Source organism: Hyposmocoma kahamanoa, unplaced genomic scaffold (assembly GCF_003589595.1).
Source record: "Hyposmocoma kahamanoa isolate Upper Pololo Valley unplaced genomic scaffold, ASM358959v1 93, whole genome shotgun sequence".
Taxonomy (NCBI): Eukaryota; Metazoa; Arthropoda; class Insecta; order Lepidoptera; family Cosmopterigidae; genus Hyposmocoma; species Hyposmocoma kahamanoa.
Window position 1 is genome coordinate 8262269 of NW_020654810.1, and position 19481 is coordinate 8281749.

At 36.4% G+C, this 19481-nt stretch overlaps 3 protein-coding genes across 4 annotated transcripts; 2 read left to right on the plus strand and 1 right to left on the minus strand.

Annotated features, from left to right (window-relative positions):
* Window positions 1-4832: 4832 nt before the first annotated feature.
* Window positions 4833-6003, plus strand: LOC113237185 (UV excision repair protein RAD23 homolog A). Its single transcript, XM_026473515.1, has one exon. The coding sequence runs from the start codon at window positions 4848-4850 to the stop codon at window positions 5817-5819; it is 972 nt and encodes a 323-aa protein (XP_026329300.1). The 5' UTR covers window positions 4833-4847; the 3' UTR covers window positions 5820-6003.
* Window positions 6004-6409: 406 nt separating this feature from the next.
* LOC113237186 (cyclic AMP response element-binding protein B) lies at window positions 6410-10782 on the minus strand. Of its 2 annotated transcripts, none has more exons than XM_026473517.1 (6): window positions 10625-10782; window positions 10167-10337; window positions 9725-9874; window positions 9277-9439; window positions 7740-7859; window positions 6410-7631 (listed from the first exon to the last, which is right to left on the minus strand). In XM_026473517.1, exons 2-6 carry the CDS (start codon window positions 10320-10322, stop codon window positions 7441-7443), a joined length of 780 nt encoding a protein of 259 aa, XP_026329302.1. In that variant the 5' UTR covers window positions 10323-10337; window positions 10625-10782; the 3' UTR covers window positions 6410-7440. The 2 variants fall into 2 exon arrangements, with proteins under 2 accessions (XP_026329302.1, XP_026329301.1); XM_026473516.1 differs by having other exon boundaries at window positions 6412-7643.
* Window positions 10783-11454: 672 nt separating this feature from the next.
* LOC113237447 (lanC-like protein 2) lies at window positions 11455-18101 on the plus strand. Its single transcript, XM_026473925.1, has 8 exons — window positions 11455-11571; window positions 11900-12079; window positions 13524-13681; window positions 14233-14371; window positions 14875-15015; window positions 15340-15525; window positions 16720-16866; window positions 17719-18101. Exons 1-8 carry the CDS (start codon window positions 11470-11472, stop codon window positions 17899-17901), a joined length of 1236 nt encoding a protein of 411 aa, XP_026329710.1. The 5' UTR covers window positions 11455-11469; the 3' UTR covers window positions 17902-18101.
* Window positions 18102-19481: the final 1380 nt, after the last annotated feature.

Sequence of the window (19481 nt, forward strand, 5' to 3'; positions counted from 1 at the left end):
GTTTGTGTCCATGGTACCCACGATGCAGGGTTTCCCTAGTGCGCGGCTAAAAGTGTGTGCGTTATTTTTTTATTTATCTTTGAGATTTAAAGCTTTGAGTGCTGCTGTTATGGACAGGCGTGTCACTTACCATCAGGCGCACGACTTGTTCGTCCCGTCACCTATTATCATAAAAACAACAAACATAAAAAGTCATTTATTTACGTTGCCATCTGGTTAAGCGACCAGTTAACATTGTTTGCTATTTAATGATCCAGGACCCTCTTAAATTACTGTTTATACATTTTACTTTATTACATACATTTTTAAATGAGAAGTATGATGTGAAATTCCAAATATATTATAAGTATACTGCCGTCCACTAACTAAAACATAGTCGTAAGAAATATAAAAGCATAAAAAATAGAGAATTTTGTGCTCTCTCAAAAGAGAGATTAAACTTAATTACCTGTTTTTTAAAAAAAAACAGTTAAAATTAGTTAACGTGTTCGACTTATCGGAACTTACCTAACCTAACGAAGCATAGTTGAAATATCATTAAATAATTTTAATAACAAAAACTGGGTTATAGTTTATTTATTACACTTAGCTGCGTTTTAGTGAGCAGATGGCAGTATAAGGTTCATGAAATTATATGTGTCGGCCTAGTACACTCATTATCAATGAAATAAAATAGGAAAATCCCCAAATCATAGCCACGGAAGTGAAGGATAAGTGAGACAATACACGTCCGATTTTTCCGTCCGATAGTCTGATCCGACTACCGGAAGGCGCTCGTACCATAAAACTGTATGAACACTTAATACACATGTCAATAATACATATGTCACGTCCGAATCAGAAATAGCATCCGATTTTATTACCGGTCCGATTGTCTGAAGGCGTGCTCTTTATACTTTTGCGGGGAGACAAAATACACGTCCTATTCTTCCCTCCGATTTGCAGCATTGCCAAAGCAAATTATTCAAAGTCTCCAAAAATCAAGGTTATTTTGGTGAGAGCAAAAGTCATATTTCCCACATGTAATAATATTAATTAATTCTTAGTATTTTTTATATTATTATTGTTACGCTTAAAAATATATCAAATAATTAAGAAAGTCAAAATATGCCCATCTATCTATATGTATATACGTTATGCTATAATTATAAATAAACTCAACAAGCTTGACGAGTGGCAAGTTGTGGTATTAAGGTCTATCCACACATACCCGGGACATTCTATAGCATTTAAGGTTATTTGAAAAGAGCAATCCCTAGAGTTTCTTGCTCGTTCTTCTCACGGAGGTCAGCGTAGTGAACGAGCAGTAGCTTAAAAAATGACGTTTTCAAGTGTAAAAATTGTACCTATGGAATAAATGATTATTTGACTTTGAGAAATAATAGTGCAGATTAAGGTGTCGTAGCTTGTATATTTAAATGAAGTTGTTCACACATAGAACAATACGATTAACTGTTGTTCTCGACTTTTTGACGTTACGACGATAGACTGTCATGATAATGGGAAGAGCTAGAACGATAGTGATCTGACGACAAATAAAACATCACGATAAAAATGTGACGACAGATAATCGCAGCTTCAGACGATTATGTCGTGCAAACGACAATGCGGCTGCCGTGAACCAACAAATTGTCGTCACGATCTATTGCCACAAGGTAGTAGCAATGCGCGACTTTGAATGATACTAATACTAATCATTCGAATGGGCAAATCATTCGAATTAGTCAAATTCAAGCACAATCATTCAACTCGAGTTGAATTATTTATCAATACCGAATGCCTTATAGTCGGTTGGATGCACGACTCGAATGATTATTATATCGGAACACCTAATTCATCATGTCCATACCACAAAATATCCCTGTCCACGTCATATTTACAGTGTTTACCATATGTCAGAGAGGGCTAGATGATCACGAGCAGAAATGCTCTATGGAATCTATGGATTAATACTACTAATTAGTAATGAATGATCATTCAAATCATTTGAATACGAAAATTAGTAGGTTACTAATTTGACATTCGAATGACAGGATTAGCGATTACTAACGTGTCGAATATTGAAATCATTCACATTCACATTCGCGCATCGCTAACAGATAGTCGTGATATGATAGGAACAGGCTAGACGCGACAGTCGTCTAACGATAAATAAATCGTTACGACATAATGGAAACGCGCTCTTATTTGTTAAAGGCAACAAAATGAACCAACAGAACAAATGACGAAGTACATACTACATACAAAACTTGCAGTCTTGCAACGGATTCCCCGATATTTGGTTTACGTCAGTAGAATAAAAAAAATATGAAGAATCTTATGGTGCATTTACATCGGGTCAACTGCCAACCTTCGGCCGACTACTTCGCCTTGCCAAAGGCTACGCACACAGTCGACTTCGGCTGCAAAGTACTGGCAAGCCACACGACCGCCTGACGGCTTGGTGTAAATGCACCATTAGCACTATATTTATTGCACAGTATTACAATAACTTCCCTAGTTATAGATAGCACCAACACATAAAATGTAAAAAAGCCTAGCCTGCCTGTGAGTGTGGGGGACTAGTCTGACTGTGGTGAAGTTGCGGAGCCCTTTAGAGAACATTTCACTGTTGAATCGCGGTTGGATGTACAAACTTCTCGTTGGGTAGGTGTCGGTGCTGGGACCGTCGGGGGAAGGCGTATTACCCATTTTACCCCTAAAGAGATTAAGACGGTAATTAATAATATGCAGAGGGGTAATTCGCCTGGTCACGATGGTCTTAGCATTGAGCACTTTAAGTATGCGGGGGTACATCTACCACGTGCTCTCTCTATGCTATTAAGCTTTTGTATGGATCACTCGTACCTTCCAGAGGCACCCATGAGGACGATTGTTATACCGGTTGTTAAGAATAAAACAGGTGACCTATCTGACAGAACGAATTATCAGCCTATTTCGCTGGCTACTACTACCGCCAAGGTACTTGACCGTATGCTGGACCCAATACTGGAACGGCACTTAAAGTTTCACCACGCCCAATTTATTTTAGAGCGGGGTTATCCACAGATAGCGCGATTCTGTGCCTGAAGCATACGGTCAGGTATTACACAGATAGGAAAACCCATAGAAAAAAAGGGAAAACCCCCGTGTATGCTTATTTCCTCGACTTGTCAAAAGCATTTGATCGAGTCAACTACGATCTGCTATGGCAAAAATTAAGTGCGACAGGCCGGGAGAATGTGTGGTACTAAATAATGTACTGGTACAGCAATCAGAAAAATCAGGTTAGGTCGGCTAATAATAATCTTCTGAGTACAAACTAGAGTGTGGAGTAAGACAGGGGGATTACTTCATTTTATTTAACTTGTACGTTAACGAGCATCAGCTCGTCGCCTATTAAGGCGGGCTCAGATGCATGCATGCAGGATTTTACGTAGGAAGCACTTGCATAAATAACTTATGCTATGCTGATGACATGGAGCTGCTTAGCTCGTCGGTCAGTGCGTTGACGCAGATACTTGAGACTTGAGAGGAGTATGCCATGGCACATGCATTAGAATACAACCCGAAGAAAAGCGAGGTCATGGTGTTTAAGGCGGGTAAAATCAAACCGTATTATGTTCCTCCTATTATGTTAAATAGAGTTCCGTTGAAGGTCACAGATAGAGTAAAGTATCTTGGTCATATTTTAACAAGTGATCTAATCGATGATCTGGATGTTGAAAGGGAGCGCAGGGCTTTGGCGGTTCGGAGTCATATGCTTGCCCGCAGGTTTGCTCGGTGGTCCTACGAAGTTAAAATATAACGCTTTTTAAAGCTTATAGTCAATCCTTTTACTCGAGCAGCCTGTGGGTTAGGTATACGAAACGAGCCTTTAACGCCCTGCGCGTGCAATATAATAATGCATTTAGAATGCCGATGGGACTGCCAAACTGGTGTATGGGTAGTGCACCGGGTATGTTTGCGGTGGCTCACACGGGCAGCTTCCAGGCCGTTATGCGCAAAAAGATTGTCCCGCTGATGAGTCGCGTGAGGGTTAGTACTAACAGTAACAGCATTCTAAATGCTATAGCGGGAAGGTATGATTGTCCTATCCTGAAACATTGGATAGTGCAAGTTAAGGGCGTAGCCCAGTTTGAAATATAATTAAGTTGCAGTGATTGTTACTAACATTGATATCGATACTTTTACTAACATACTATGGATATTTTATGGTCCGAAATAAATAATAATTATTACATTATTATAGGAAATGAAACTATTTTTCCGGATTTAAATCGCGTATATTTGTTTTTTCAAACAAACCGACGTTTCGGGCCCTTTACACTTACAGGTCCCATGGTCACGGTTGACTGAGGTGGTACAGTCTTCAACCAGTTATGTCTAATATTAATGCAAACCAGCCTATTTTTTCACTATAGTTACAATAGTTATTAATTAAATACCTTATTTTTAATTTTACAAAGAAAATATTCCAATTTACACTACATTAATAACCGACAAGAAACGTCGGTTTGTTTGAAAAAACAAATATACGCGATTTAAATGCGGAAAAATAGTTTCATTTCCTATGTGTAACAATCGCGAAAACCTAAGAACTCGATATTATATTATTATTAAGCGAGCAGGATAACAATTTATGAATATCCATATCAAAAAGGCAAGGCAGACATTAATGTTCGGATATACGTGGCGTAACGGTTCACAATCAGAATTTGTTTGCGAATGTATATCCAAACGTTGTTTGACGGACAATTTTTGTTGAGGAGGTTATGTTTACTGCATAAATTTGTCGAGTCAGATATCTAATTTGGTGTGCAAAAGTTACTGATTCATTATACAAGTTAAAAAGCAATAATCCTAAAATGTTAGTTACACTAAAAACATTGCAACAACAAACGTTTCAAATAGAGATTGATCCAGAGGAAACTGTCAAAGCGCTGAAGCTCAAGATTGAAGTCGAAAAAGGTAAAGACTATGTCTCCGACAACCAGCGACTTATTTACGCAGGGAAGATTCTTCTCGACGACAATAAGCTAAGTAACTATAACATAGATGAAAAGAAGTTTATTGTTATCATGGTCACTAAACCCAAGCCATCGGAAGTCCCAGCGTCGTCGGCCACTGTGCCCGAGGCTGGTGAAAGTGCGACGTCTACCGAAAGCGGCGACGGAAAGAAAAACACTATCGATGAAGCTCCCAAACCACCCGCAGTCGCGGAGCCCGAACGCGCTTCAGAGCCGCCAGCCGTCTCCAATGAGCCCGACTTCGAAACTACAGTGCAGAGCATCATGGACATGGGATACAACCGGCAGCAAGTAGAGCAAGCTTTACGTGCATCCTTCAACAACAGAGAAAGAGCTGTGGAGTACTTAATAACAGGTATACCTGAAGAGTTGCTCCAAGAACAAGAAGGGGAAGAAGGAACTGACGAAGACCCATTAGGATTCCTGCGTGATCAGCCTCAGTTCCAACAGATGAGAGCAGTCATTCAACAGAATCCAAACTTGTTGAATGCAGTTCTACAGCAAATCGGTCAAACCAATCCTGCCTTATTGCAAGCTATTAGCCAACACCAGCAAGCATTTGTAAGGATGCTGAATGAGCCAGTGAATCCATCATCAGGAGGTGCTGCTGCAGACGAGAGTGCTGTGGATCCCCCAGCACCCCAACAAGCACAAAATGTCATACAAGTGTCACCACAGGACAAAGAGGCCATTGAGCGATTAAAAGCCCTAGGGTTCCCCGAGCACATGGTTATTCAGGCATACTTTGCATGTGAAAAGAATGAGAACCTTGCAGCAAATTTTTTGCTATCACAAAACTTTGATGATTAATATTTACTACTGCAACTTGTTGCAGTGGAGAGACAAAATTTAACACAAAAGTCATATTTCATGTTGTCATTTCATCAATAGCCTAAATAGTTTATGCTTGTAAAAGTCATGTGTATTTTTACACAAATTTCACATTTTGTCAAGAATTCAATGTCTAATAAATTTCTTATTGTTCACATTTTTGTTTCAATGGTTGTGAGGGATATTATGATATATTTATAAATTTAAATTTTTATATGAAGTTATGAAAATAAATAAAATCCCAGTTTACATCAAACAGTTAATATTATTAATAATTATTTATAAATAGCATTAAGTTAACATAAAAAGCTATGTTGGTATAAACTTTATCCATTCTAAATTCAAAGGCACTTTCCACAATGTCTATACTTACTCACTCGCCATGATTGATCATGCAAACATCAAATACCAGTAAAACAAGTCCAATAAAACTGTCCATAGTACAAACTAAGTGATATGTCTGCATAACAATCAGGGCTAGCTTCATATTTCATAAAACTTACAATTAATTCTGATAGTCAACTAAAATTACCCTTTTGACAAAAAAATATATCGTTTTCACAATGTAGATGACAGAATGATTTCAATAGCACTTGTATTTTTAAACTAGAAATTGAAAAAAACAATAACCGCGATGATATGCGACGTAAACCATTCCACTCATCTACATCAACAATTAATGTATGTACATAATTAAAAACTTTTTATACATCTCTTCTATATTATTTTTACACAATGTACACTTTATTTCCATATCATCATATTGAACTGTAAGAAGTAGAAAAAGATAGTTAAATCTGTACATTGCAATAGAGCTATTGCACAAAATAACTAAAAATAACTTTGGCTTATCTATTACAAACACCCTGTACGGTGTCCAAAATACCTATACAACTTACATGTCAACATAATAATAATATGTATACATATAAAGAGAACTTATCACTTCACTTCTACTTATTATTCCCCATCACAGAAAAGTGTGATCTGCCCTACAATACCAAACCATAAGAAGATATGAAAAAACTAGGCAAGTGGCAATCATAGTTCAAAAGTTATGTCATAAAGTAAATTGTGAAAAAATTTAATTTCAACACACTAGTTGCATTTACAACTTATAATGGCACACAAGTAAAATTTGAAACATTGTTAAAAAGAATATAAAATATACCTTTTGGAATGGTAGCGAAAGCCATATTTTGTTGATTTACAGGGGAAGTATCAACAATTTTAGTCTAAAACAAAAATGAGTTTCAAGGTTGTATACTTAATTAGGTAATGTAACATAGGTTTATCTATTTTCTTTTTTAAAATATATTGCAAACAACGGACGTTATAAAACAATAACAGAACATAAAAAATAAGGCCATTAACAATTTATATATCAGATATTTGTATAACTGATTTAATGTTATTAATTCATCATGAAACCTTTTCATGTATCAAGTGGCAGGTCAATTCATGTGACCTCTCTGGACGTCTGTAGCTGAATTGTCAGCAGTACAAACAAGTCTCCCATATGGAGGACGAATTCAGACAGAAGTGTGCCTTAAAGCTCTCACCGGCAGGGCAGTGGCACACCTGGTTAGCCGGCTGGGCCTCATTCTGTTTTTTGTTGGCAATAAAGTTCCTTCAGAGTCTTTAGTTCCTCAATCAGTGCTTTGTTTTGATTTTCGAGCACTGCTACTCTGTTTTCAAGGCATTTGATGTACTCTTTCTTCTTACGACGGCATTCTCTGGCGGCTTCTCGGTTTTTCAGTAACCGCAGTTCTCGTTTGCGAGTTTGGTCTTCTAACATGGGACCTGTAACAGTAGTACGATTTGTTCGTGTTTTTGACCACAGTCTACTTTGTATAGGATTGGCAGGAGATTGTAGTGCTTGTGTGTAGTGACACTAACCCGGTACGTAAAAGCCGTCCTGGTTAGTCGCGTACTGAACGATGGCGCCACCGCTCCCACCGCCTGACACTGCCAGTGTGTGCAGCCCGCTCTCAGTTTGCAAAGCTCCAGCTGGAATCACTAATAATCAAACTACTGTTAGTGTCTTTTCCACATTGTGACCTTAGTTCCACCTATGGAAATATAACTTTTATAGATACATCCCACTGAAATAAAAACAAAAAACAGTAGAAAAATGATATAAAGATTGTGCTCTCATGTACCTTATTAGTAAATTGATAATGAGATAAAAACAGCATGGAAAAATAGATAATAATTGTATAAATATTAAAGATAACAATGTATTTTTCAAGAATACGCAAAATATAGTTATTTTCTAAGTTTAGACATAATTAGGCTTGATCACATTTTAACCTACTAGTTATTCGAATTAGCTATTTTATAAGTGCTATTCCCGATTGCAGCATTACAAGCTCAGTTATATTTATGTTTTAATTAATACTTTCGTGACAAATACACTACTCAAAATATTGCTTAGCTACAACAGAAACTCCCAAATTGAAAACAAGAGGCAAGGCATTCGACAGAGAATGACGTCATCGTCACTACCTCGCGCCGAATTACGTCATCGGGTGGAATATCAATCAGGCCGTTGCTGGTCGCCGGATGACGTCATCTTTTAGAGGAAACAGCTAACAAAATTAACCATAATAAAAAAGTAAACCTAACCAAAAAGACTGTATTTTACAAGTCAATGATCTTAATGAGGTGCGAAATATTTCCAAAGTCTGTACTTTTAATATTGTTATTTTAATCACCACAGTAACACTGAAGCAAGTATTTAGCGTTTCTAACGATATGTAATCTCACCAAATGATCTTATTCCAGTCAGTATTAGAATACTTTATAGATTACAGGAGGAACAAATTACGTTTTTTGAAACTTTACAATATTTCAATCAATGCAATGGAGTGAGATCTTGTGAGACACATGATGGTAGAGGTACTCCTGAAGCCGTGGCAATGAGCTATAAAGAAAACTTTAAAGTTATGTAGATGCTTGCGACAGGTTAGTGACACAGGTTGCACACAGAAACAAAGAGTGTCAGCAGCAGAACATTTAACTGACCTGGTGCAAATGACAAAGGAGCAGACAGCGACACTTCATTCTCGCCCCCTGGCTTAGATCCCATGCGTTCTGTAATATTATCAGGTACTTATTCTAATGCTTACTTTCGTTTTTGACTCCTGTTTGACCATTCAACCCTCATTATACTAATTTATTTCAATATGTATTTATCAAGTTTCTGAAACTTTATACACAACATTTGTTAGTTTTATCAATGTTATCAACTGTGTTATGGTACCTCCTTCATTAGGCACAGCATGCTGATTAAATCCTGTTAATGGGCATTCTTAGGGAGCACAGTACTACAAAAAGCACAATCTTTATATTACAGTGTTGTATGCCATTTTTCCAGTTCAACTATAATTGTTTGGGTATAGTGAAGCAAAAAATAAACTAAAAAGTGCCTTACCAGCAATCTCAGCTCCACCAAGGTCATTAAGTATTTTGCGGTAGGAAGGGCGCCGTGTGAGCATTTCCCTGTATTTTCTTTTGGGACTTTCATCATCACTACAACTGTCGTCACTAGCTGATTGGCCCTGGGTATTCACAAGAGTGTTTGGTTCTGGTTTTATCTGTATTTGAAATAACAAATTATTAAATTAATATTTTTGCTGATTATTGCATTGAACTGATATAATTAGTACAGAAATGAGTTATTAAGTTTTATTATGTGACTATACACATGACCTACTTTTGCGCTAGCGAGAGGTTTTTAGAAATAATATAGTATTATAATAATATAGTATAATGTAATAGACAATTAAAGAGTAACTGTTATATCATGTGGATTAGACACCGAAGTTATTTGGGATTCCTATTATTAACTAATTAATTATTTGCAAAGTAAAAATAAATACCTGTAGTGTTTGCAATGTTCCTTGAGTAGTGTGTATGACAGAACTTGGCTTACTGACAAGGATCACATTCCCTTTTGGTAATTGCACTGACTGAATATTGGATGCAGTCTGGATCACAGACTGTTGATTCGGTTGTATCACTGATTGTACCTGCAACATGTTAATAACATTGCAATTTACTACTATCCTTTATAGCCTGAAATAGCATTAGTGTATTAGTCATCATGGAAAAGAATTAAAAATAATGTTATGTATCTATAAGTGTATTTTCCTCTTTTATCTACCTACTATGGAAACCTAAACAAAGTCATATAAACTATATTATAAGACTATTTAGAGTTAGATTTTGATCAACACCATATGTTTATAGTTAACTACAGATAGTAAGTATATATAGAGCATTTGTATACACAACAAGTAGGTGTGATATCAAAACAAGCACCTGTGCAGAGGGGGCCTGTGTGGGTAGGGTGAGCTGGACTATACTGGTGACAGCCACGACGTGAGCGCCGCCGGTCGATGAGGACCCAGAGGAAGCCAGCGGATCCACGTTGTTCGCGGCCGCTCCAGTGCCATTTTCCTCCACCATTCCGTCCATGCCCTCTACGCTCACCTAAAATATTCAAGGTCAACACTCTACATCTCTCGTCCTTCAACGAGCCCAACCAAAATAATCCCCGAGCAACAATCTGTTTCTCTCGCGCGAATCCTAAAACGGAGTCATCGCGTCATAGCTGGAAAATTTTCCTATTGCGTCTGTCAGTTTATACGCAATATATAATTCTCGTTGTTCCGAGGACTACGAAGCGCCGTTGTGAGTGTTCTATTATTGAGAACATCCATAATTGCGAGCCTAAATTTTAATCGTGACAGGTCGCAAGGTTTGTCTTCAGTACTCACCAGTTACGTATTCCTCGTCACCGTCTATGCTGTGTCCGGAGTGGGCGAACGGGATGGTACGTAGTAGCCACGTCAACTGCGAGAACACTCGTCACTGGCGGAGACCTCTGATCTTGTATGCGTCATAACAATATGGCCGAATATTGTCAAGCGCATGCGCTTCGAGCACTCCCAGTTTCCCTCCTCTCCCTCCTTCCCTCACGCTTGACAACAGGAAGTTGAAATGTCAAAAATATGCTATAGACAAACCAAATTCTATGTTTACTAAGACTTTTTCTCTTGGCGTTCCAGTGTGAAATCTGATTTCTCATGTTGTCTCTTGTAAACTCAAGAGCAACTGTATACGGATTCGCTCTGGACGTTTTGGAGGGAAAAGTGTCGTTTTTATTTTGACTTTCAATTATTTTGTGAAATCTAGTTTAAAGTGGAATAGGATAGTGATATTGTGCCTTAATCGAAGATTAAAACGCGAAATTATACGAATCTCGAACTAAAATACCCGTATCGGCCCGTTTTAAGGAATCCCGAGTCAATCCAAGCACGCCGCATCAAATTGCCTATCCTCTTTGTGGCGGCCATATTTACAGAAACATAATTAAACTTCATGTTTAGGCTGATGGCTTTGCCAAAGCCTTAATAATTAAAAAAAAAAAGCAACTGCATTATAGATATCCTGTTGTCAAATCAAAGTTCGTGTTTTTGTGTTTGTTTACAGCATCGGCAGTATTTGAGTATTTACCAATTCCAAATTGAAATCCAGTTCAATAGCATTGTTATTATCTGGGAAGAAAAAGAAACTTTAATTGAATATTTCGTTGTAATGTCAAAGTGAAAAAATAATAAAGATGACTTCCAAAAGCTGCTTCAAAAATCAATTTACTGACTATACTCCTGATTCCGAAAAAGCAGACGCTTTAATAACCGCGTCGAAAAACAAGGGGTTTAAAGTACTTTACTATCTAATTTGTAGTGTCATAAAATAAGTAAAATAACAGAATGAAAATGGTTTTCCATTCACATTCTGCTGATCCGCTGTGCTTATATTATGAAAAAACTGTACTCAACTATTCTTGCGCCTTGTCTCTGTTACTTATGTTTTATCTGATATTATAATATTATTGTATAATATACCTTACCTTTGATGGAAGCTTATGTATTCTATATAGTAGAGCTATAATAATATAAAAATTGCAGTGTTGATCTCCTATATGACTTTTACCAAAAAATAATTGAAAATTTTGTAGAAAGGTTGTATACACTTTTTCAAATTTTTAGTTATCAAGGATATTCTTAGAGAAGCTGGAAAAATTTCAAAACACAAAGCTGCAGCATCTCAGAACTAATATGAGAAGTGATATATTCTATGATGGTACTGTATACACTGGTTCCTGCGGACTGGTCTTGTACTACTATTTGATGCACACAAGTAATGCAGAAAATACGGCATATTTAAAGGTATAATATTTGTTATAATTATTAATTCAAAGATCTAACACTAAGAAACATTCCTTTGATCCAGCTGTATGTAGGTATGCTCTCACTGCAGTACTTAACAACTTTTTTACTGTAGCATCATTTGTGAGAAATCTATGAAAGTTTTGTCTTAACAAAAAAAATACTATCATGGTGGAAAACATGACATTCAATAAACTTATAAGGTATAATATTTATTACTCATCAGGATGAAATTCCAGAAATAAAAATGTTGTCTGTGTTGATTCAACGATTGTCAAATTTCCAGTTTTAATTGGTTTAATGAATATTTTCAATCAAGATACTATACCATCTCAGCAACAAGAATGGCTAATATGCTACCAAATTTACCTAAGTATAATAACTGATCAGAATGGTTCCGTATAACCATTCCAATAAGGATGGATTTACAGATACTACAGTTGCATAGCTTATCTCTCCGAGTGTAAAATCAATCAATACTATGAAATGTCTTTTAAGGGAGCTCCACAAAATGCTCATTGTTTGATATAGAAGTCTATGGAATTGATAAGGTTTTATTTTACAAGGTGTTTATTATTATTACATTTGGCAATCACACACTTATCCCTCAAGCCCGCTCCACATTCATGCCAAAACTTCCCGAGAATAGCCAAATACGAGAGTGTAGTGACCATATTCGTTAAGTCTCGCCTGTGTTCTCCACTTCGTGTCGGTATTTCGGACCCGTTTCGGGCTCTTGTGTAGTTTTGTGTTTGCGCGAGACACTTTTCTCCACATTCCCGTCACGGCAGTCCGCCGGCAGTAACCGCAGTGTTCTGTTGCGATGTATTGATGTCATCCACCATCTGCGTCTATTCCAACGTCTCTTAATAAGTTTTTTCCTCAAATTAACAAAAAATTGTAATATGCTATAGCACATAATGCTGCAGCAACAGACGTATCTAACACGTCCATCTTGTATGAATACAATTGTGCGGGCAAGAATGTGGAGAGCCACACTCGGTCTTGTCCTGTCTCGGCGAGACCCGACACCGGGATGTCTCGACGAGAGTGTGGAGTGCACTTCACACACTTATTGCACTCAAGATCTATTTGAGTGTTACAGATGAAATGTTTCTCCATGAATATAGCTTTGTACTGCATTTTCTAATTTTTAGTGCTTTTCTAATTTTTACATTTAATATTATTGACACTTAAAAAAATTCCTTTGATTAGTCTGGACTCAAACCAGCATCAGTTGCCACTGCTCTTACCAACTTACCTAGATCGAGTCAGAAAACCATACAAATTTCTTTATGTGCTTGTTGCAAGTCTTTGGTAGGTCTTTTTGCTATCAGTAACAATACAAACTAGTGGAGTATTATCACAAAACGTATATAAATATCGTGATAGTAAAAACATCATGATATTCAATACAAAAAATAATTTTTATTTATAATTCCAGACAGCATCGGAATATTTGAACTTAGATAACTTGAAAGGGCGCAGAATTAGCTTCTTGTGTGGAGATGCTGGACCCCTTGCACTTGGAGCTGTAATTTCATACAAGCTGTCCCACAGGCGCCCTGCTAACATGCCTGATTACACGATTTTAGTGCAAAGGTAATCATTTCAAACTTGCATATCCAAAAAATAGATAAATCTAGAAAAACATTAAATACTGTAAATTGTGTGATGGTTCAATATTAACCCGCTGCTATACATATCGTCGTTGTTTTGTAGAAAGGGCCATTTGAAAAACTTTTTTAGGGTAGTATGTTTTAGTTTATCGCGACTTTTCAAATATTTACGTCCAATTTTAAAACTTAAGCTTATTTAAAACCAAAATTGTCTTATTATTTTATTTATCAATGTTCATATTTAGTATCGGTCTTGCTGACTGCTTTCGGCAGTTCAACCATCAAAAATGACAGAAAACATGCACTTCACACCCATTTCCAATTAGAAATTATGTAGAGAACACCCTTTCACTTGCTATGATCCTAACACATCTTCCGCTTCACCAGCACATGTCAATGCTTTCATACACTCTTACCTAGAAGAAGACTAGTTAATTCTCTTAATCTGGCTTTTTTTAATCTTGCTGCCTCGCACTCGCCTTATAAATTTGTATCGTCAATCATCCATCATGCATTAAATATTACTATTTTCAGATTATTATCTTTAATATCTGTACTGGAAGAGTCACCTGACGAGATACTATATGGAAAGGCTGGTTACTTGTACGCTTTACTTTTTGTTGACAAACATATTCCTGGGAAGGAAGTAATTCCAGCAAGCCATGTTGAAAAGGTACATTGTCAAACATTATTATATTACAATTTAAAGTTTAATAATTGAGTAAGGAACACTTATCGTTTTTTCATGTTTGCCTATGTCTTTTTTATGTTATAGTCTATAAAGTTAAGATAGTTCTTATACAGAAACTAAATGTAATTAAGCTGAATTAAGGTGCCTACAGATTTGCTCGCTTTTTTGACGATCGACACGAGCGATCAAACAAAACGAGCAAATATGGTAGTAACAGACGACAGACATTGTCGATCAACACTTGCGGTTAAACAAAACGAGCAAATGTGATAGTAACTGACGCTCGACACTTCTGATCAAACAAATCGAGCAAATGTGGTAGCAACAGACGATCGACATGTTCGCACACTTGCGATCGACACAACACATAACATCGATCGACGTAACAGTTACGGAAGCCAGTCACGGGTCATGCCAGACGCAGTCATGGGTGTTCAGTTAATTTTAAAATTGTCAACAAACATATTATATTTTTTAAATTTTAGGTAATACAATCAATCTTACAATCTGGGAAACGATTTTCATCACAAATGAAGTGCGATAGTCCACTGCTATGGCACTGGCATGATAAAATATACTTCGGAGCGGCTCACGGCATGGCTGGGATATTATACATGTTATTACAGGTAAAGCTCTCTTGGTCGTCTATGACATTAAAAAGGGCTCAACCAAGTTATTTTGAATTGAATGACATTCAATGCAAAAAACTCCTGTGCCAAAGCGCAGTGTCGCAGAAAGCACTGACACAAAAATGGGGAAGCTCTTATGCTGAATATATTTTTATAGATTCAATTTGAATTATTTTTGTACTAATATTGAAATAGGTTGTTCTTTGTCGAATGTGCAGATATTTTGGGAGTTTCATGACTCTCAGATAAAATAAAATTGACCTGACCTTTAAACGGCACTCATAAAATGTAATTCGTTTATTTATTTATTTCATATTACAGGCTCGCCATTACATAATCCTGAGCGATCTACGCAGTTTTATAAAGCCAGCTATAGACTGGCTGCTAAGTCATTGTTACGCTAGCGGCAACTTCCCCTCATCGCTGGGCAGTGCTTCTGGGGACCGACTGGTGCAGTGGTGTCATGGAGCGCCTGGCTTTACGTCCTTGTGCATTGCTGCCTATCAGGTAATATAACGACTGTGAACTAGCAACCAATACTATCTCAATTTTGACAACTTTACGACATGAAGAAAAAATCATTAATATAGTATCTGGTTTATTAAATAAAAATACGTAGTTTATATACATACATGTGTAATAAAAATATTTATAAACTAAGTATTTTTATTTAACCAAATGCTATATAAATGAGGCAAACTATTTCTTTCTTCAGACAGTACCAATTGCCAGTTCACAGTCGAAATGTATAATTTGACAGCTATAATATATAACGTGCTTCTCATAATCCGCCCTTGGGACGTTTCCACCCACGTGTGGTTTCCTTATGCCAGTTCTACCGTAGTATAAATAAGACAAGTAGTGAAACTCCATACAAATACAGCAGCGCGAGTTGTTTGTGCGTGCGCACCGTGTATGGCACACACGGAAGAAAAAAACAATGGAAGTACCTTAAGCCTCGATTACTATCAGAACCGCTGTCATCAAAACTCACTCATTCATAATTTCAAACACTATGCAAATATGCAAAATAACCATTGGTCGTAGTTTCAAATTTAAAAAGAAATAAAAGTTCTGGACTGTTAACATAATTTAAGCTTTAGCTTGTTGGCATATTGTTAAGTTCAATACCTATTATTGCTAGTTACGACGTTTTAACTTTATATTGAAATTTAAATCAATATACTGAACGACGGCGAATTCGAAATGTTTACTTAGTTCTCCAGAAAAAAGCGACCATATTGCAGCGGGATAAGGTTTACTTTTGTTTCTTGTAACTAAAAATCATTACGATAAATAGAAAATGGAAAATTTATTAATAAACATTGCTTTCCGAGCAACATGTAGGCATTGCGGCGCCGAACAGACGGGAGTGCACTTGCATATATGAAAAGGACCTTAGAGATACTGGGAAATAAACTGATACTACGTTACGACGAAGATCATATGATAGCTATCGTATCGAATATTGACATTACTTCCATAGTAAAACTGACATGTGTAGTGCGTATGAGCTTCGTTGTCGTGATTTCGTAGAAGTGATGTAGAGACAGTTCGGTTAGAAATTATACACCTTACTTAGAACAATAATTAATACAAAGAGTCAGCCGAAAGTAGTTTGTATGCCCCTGTACTTATGCAATAGTTTTAAGAAAAGTTCTCTGGTACAGGGTGAATTTACGGCTCGGTTAAACGTTTCAGGAGTATGAAGAAGAGAAATACCTGAAGATGGCGCTTAAATGTGGTGAAGTAGTGTGGGAGCGCGGACTAAGCGCGAAGGGATACAGCATTTGCCACGGCGTTAGTGGGAACGCATATACCTTTTTGCAGCTTTACCAAATTACTAAGGTATGAATGAATATTTACTCAGCTTTTATATCAAGTTTTAAAACCTTTGTACTGATTGGGCAATACAATTGGTCGCAACGCTTTTTTAAAATAATAACTAATTGAAGCTATCAGCGCAAAAGCGGTATAACTCCATGAAATGCATATATAGAAGATAGAGATTTAATATAAGCCAAATTAATTTTATATTATATGTGACCAATACATTATTATATATTTTGTTATACGTGACAATAGCATCTTATAGTAGATTGTACAACAAGTTACAACAAGTGCATAAAACGCGTCATTTTGAAATGGGTAAAATGGGTTTTATGATCGTGTTATACGCTCTGCTTTTCACTTCGTTTATTAAACAGCAATATTACAAATAAACGATTATTTAATTAAAATTTAATGTAAAATGACAACAATTAGACATATTTAAAGTGATGTTTTTTTATGCACTAGAGCACAAAATCTTTTTTTATGCACTAGAGCACAAAATCTTTTTTTTATGCACTAGAGCACAAAATCTTTTTTTATGCACTAGAGCATGAAATCCTATTTTATGCACTAGAGCATAAAGTTCTATTTTATGCAGCCTACACCCAGCTTAAATACGAACTTTAAGAGCATGAGAAGTGAAAATAAATGTAAATTATAAACTTTACTATAATCTAAAGTAATATTGTAGAAAAAATAAATAAATGTGGGTTACACCACTTTTACGCCGATAGCCTTAATTATAAGTCTCTTTTCACCATCAGGCATTTGCAAGTTCTTTTTTGTATGGTCGTTGGGGATAAGAATTAAATTGAAATGACGTTTCTTCAGAGATATTTAGTGGCTAAAAACTAACTTCTTTAACAGAAACCAATCCACCTGTATCGAGCGTGTTGCTTCATGGAGTGGTGTGCAGTAGAGCGTCCAGGCACGGAACTGCACCGGCCCGATAGGCCAGCATCGCTGTTCGAGGGCGTCGTTGGCAGACTCTATCTCCTTGAGGACATAAAGGACCCGCTCCAAGCAAAATTCCCCGCTTTTACGATTTAAATGAATAATTTTCAATTACATTTTTAGAGATCCCTGGTTAATTAATAACCCTGGAAGATTTGTCGTGTCAGTCTATTTGTATATCACATTTATTCGCTAGTTTAAGTTCCGAATGTCATACAATTTACTGATTACAATACAGAAACAAAACCAAATACTAACATTTTTTTTAACACCCATAAAAAAGGAATACGAATATAAATGTACATCGAGTAGGGTGTCGTTGGAAATCATCATCATCACGTCCGACTGCTTAGAACGGGTTTCTTCTCAGGCGAAGGTCGTTGGAAAAGCTTTTAAAACTTCAACAAAATATATTATGAGAATTATAAGCATCAATACTCAGTCACTTACTTCAAATGTAATAGTCAATAGTCGGAAAAAGGTGTTCCACGTATATAGCTTCAAGGAGCGACATAGAGTTGTAAAAACCACCCAATATGTTGTTCGATACCCATCCCTAGTTACTGCCACTATGGGCACCAGAGCAATGGAATTTATTTCACGGCACAAACATGACCCAAAACAACCAGACCAGTACCAATTTTGAAAAAATCATATCCCAAATTGGTCCTACTTGAAACGGAATCCGGAACCTCCCAATCCAGAGCCCACAGTGCAAACTGTTGGGCCACTGAGGTCGTCTTATGAATGTATTAATATATTTATATATCTTATATATTATCGGAAAAAGGTGTTTCACATATATAGATACATGTATAGATATAGCTACACGGAGCGACATAGAGTTGTTAAAACCACCAAATATTAATAAATTACTTATTCGAATTCTGGATTTCCGGAAATGGTTTTACTGCATCGTAGGACAAACTATTGATCTAGGAAGTCGAAGTTGGACTTTAAAATTAATTCTAATGGTGCCATGTAAAAAATGCATAGATAACTGACCTTTTACCAAAGCAGAGAATAAAAAGTAACGAGAATGGTCACTCTCCGCCCCTCCCTAGCTGTACCGCACCGCGCCCCGTATATTAACAGTCACATTGACGGAACGGCAACACGGCTGTCAGTTATAACATAACATAACCCTCATTTCCCGCCTTATTTCAAATTACAACAATATACATATATTAGTATAGGCACCAGTATTAATTATAAAATTTTCAAAGTCGGTGGAAACAAATTTTATGATTAGTTTATGTAAACCATCTTTCTGGTGTAAAGGTATTACACGCAAGTCAAATTTTTCGAAAATGGACTAAATAAAATGAACATTAAATGTTCATCCAAATTTTGGATTTAAAAGCGGATTTTTTTTCCAAATTTTAACATGTTTATAAAATATTTTTATGGAATATATTTTAATTTTGTTTTGCAAAAATCGGTATGAAATCATCGATTATTCGATTAATCGAACCAGAAGACATCGAAAAAAAAACATCGATTATTCCACAATTCCACAAAAACGTCAATAATTACGATTTCTCGATACCCATCCCTAGCAGTAACCACAGCACGCAAGGTTTTAGACAATGGACATTTTATTGTAGGTAATTGAACATTGTCCGTACACATTTAAGAAATTTATTAAAGTTGGCAAACTTTTATTTTTTTATTTA

What these genes read in the sequence shown, in the direction of transcription:
- LOC113237185 (XM_026473515.1), top strand. Translation starts at nt 4,848, where the DNA reads ATGTTAGTTACACTAAAAACATTGCAACAACAAACGTTTCAAATAGAG.
- LOC113237186 (XM_026473516.1), bottom strand. Translation starts at nt 10,322, where the DNA reads ATGGACGGAATGGTGGAGGAAAATGGCACTGGAGCGGCCGCGAACAAC. An exon ending in CACAGGCCCCCTCTGCACAG is followed by an intron (nt 9,875 to 10,166) that starts GTGCTTGTTTTG and finishes AACATGTTGCAG; the next exon opens with GTACAATCAGTGATACAACC. An exon ending in TGGTGGAGCTGAGATTGCTG is followed by an intron (nt 7,860 to 9,276) that starts GTAAGGCACTTT and finishes TTTGATTATTAG; the next exon opens with TGATTCCAGCTGGAGCTTTG.
- LOC113237447 (XM_026473925.1), top strand. Translation starts at nt 11,470, where the DNA reads ATGACTTCCAAAAGCTGCTTCAAAAATCAATTTACTGACTATACTCCT. An exon ending in CGAAAAACAAGGGGTTTAAA is followed by an intron (nt 11,572 to 11,899) that starts GTACTTTACTAT and finishes TCAAATTTTTAG; the next exon opens with TTATCAAGGATATTCTTAGA. An exon ending in TGTGCATTGCTGCCTATCAG is followed by an intron (nt 15,526 to 16,719) that starts GTAATATAACGA and finishes TAAACGTTTCAG; the next exon opens with GAGTATGAAGAAGAGAAATA.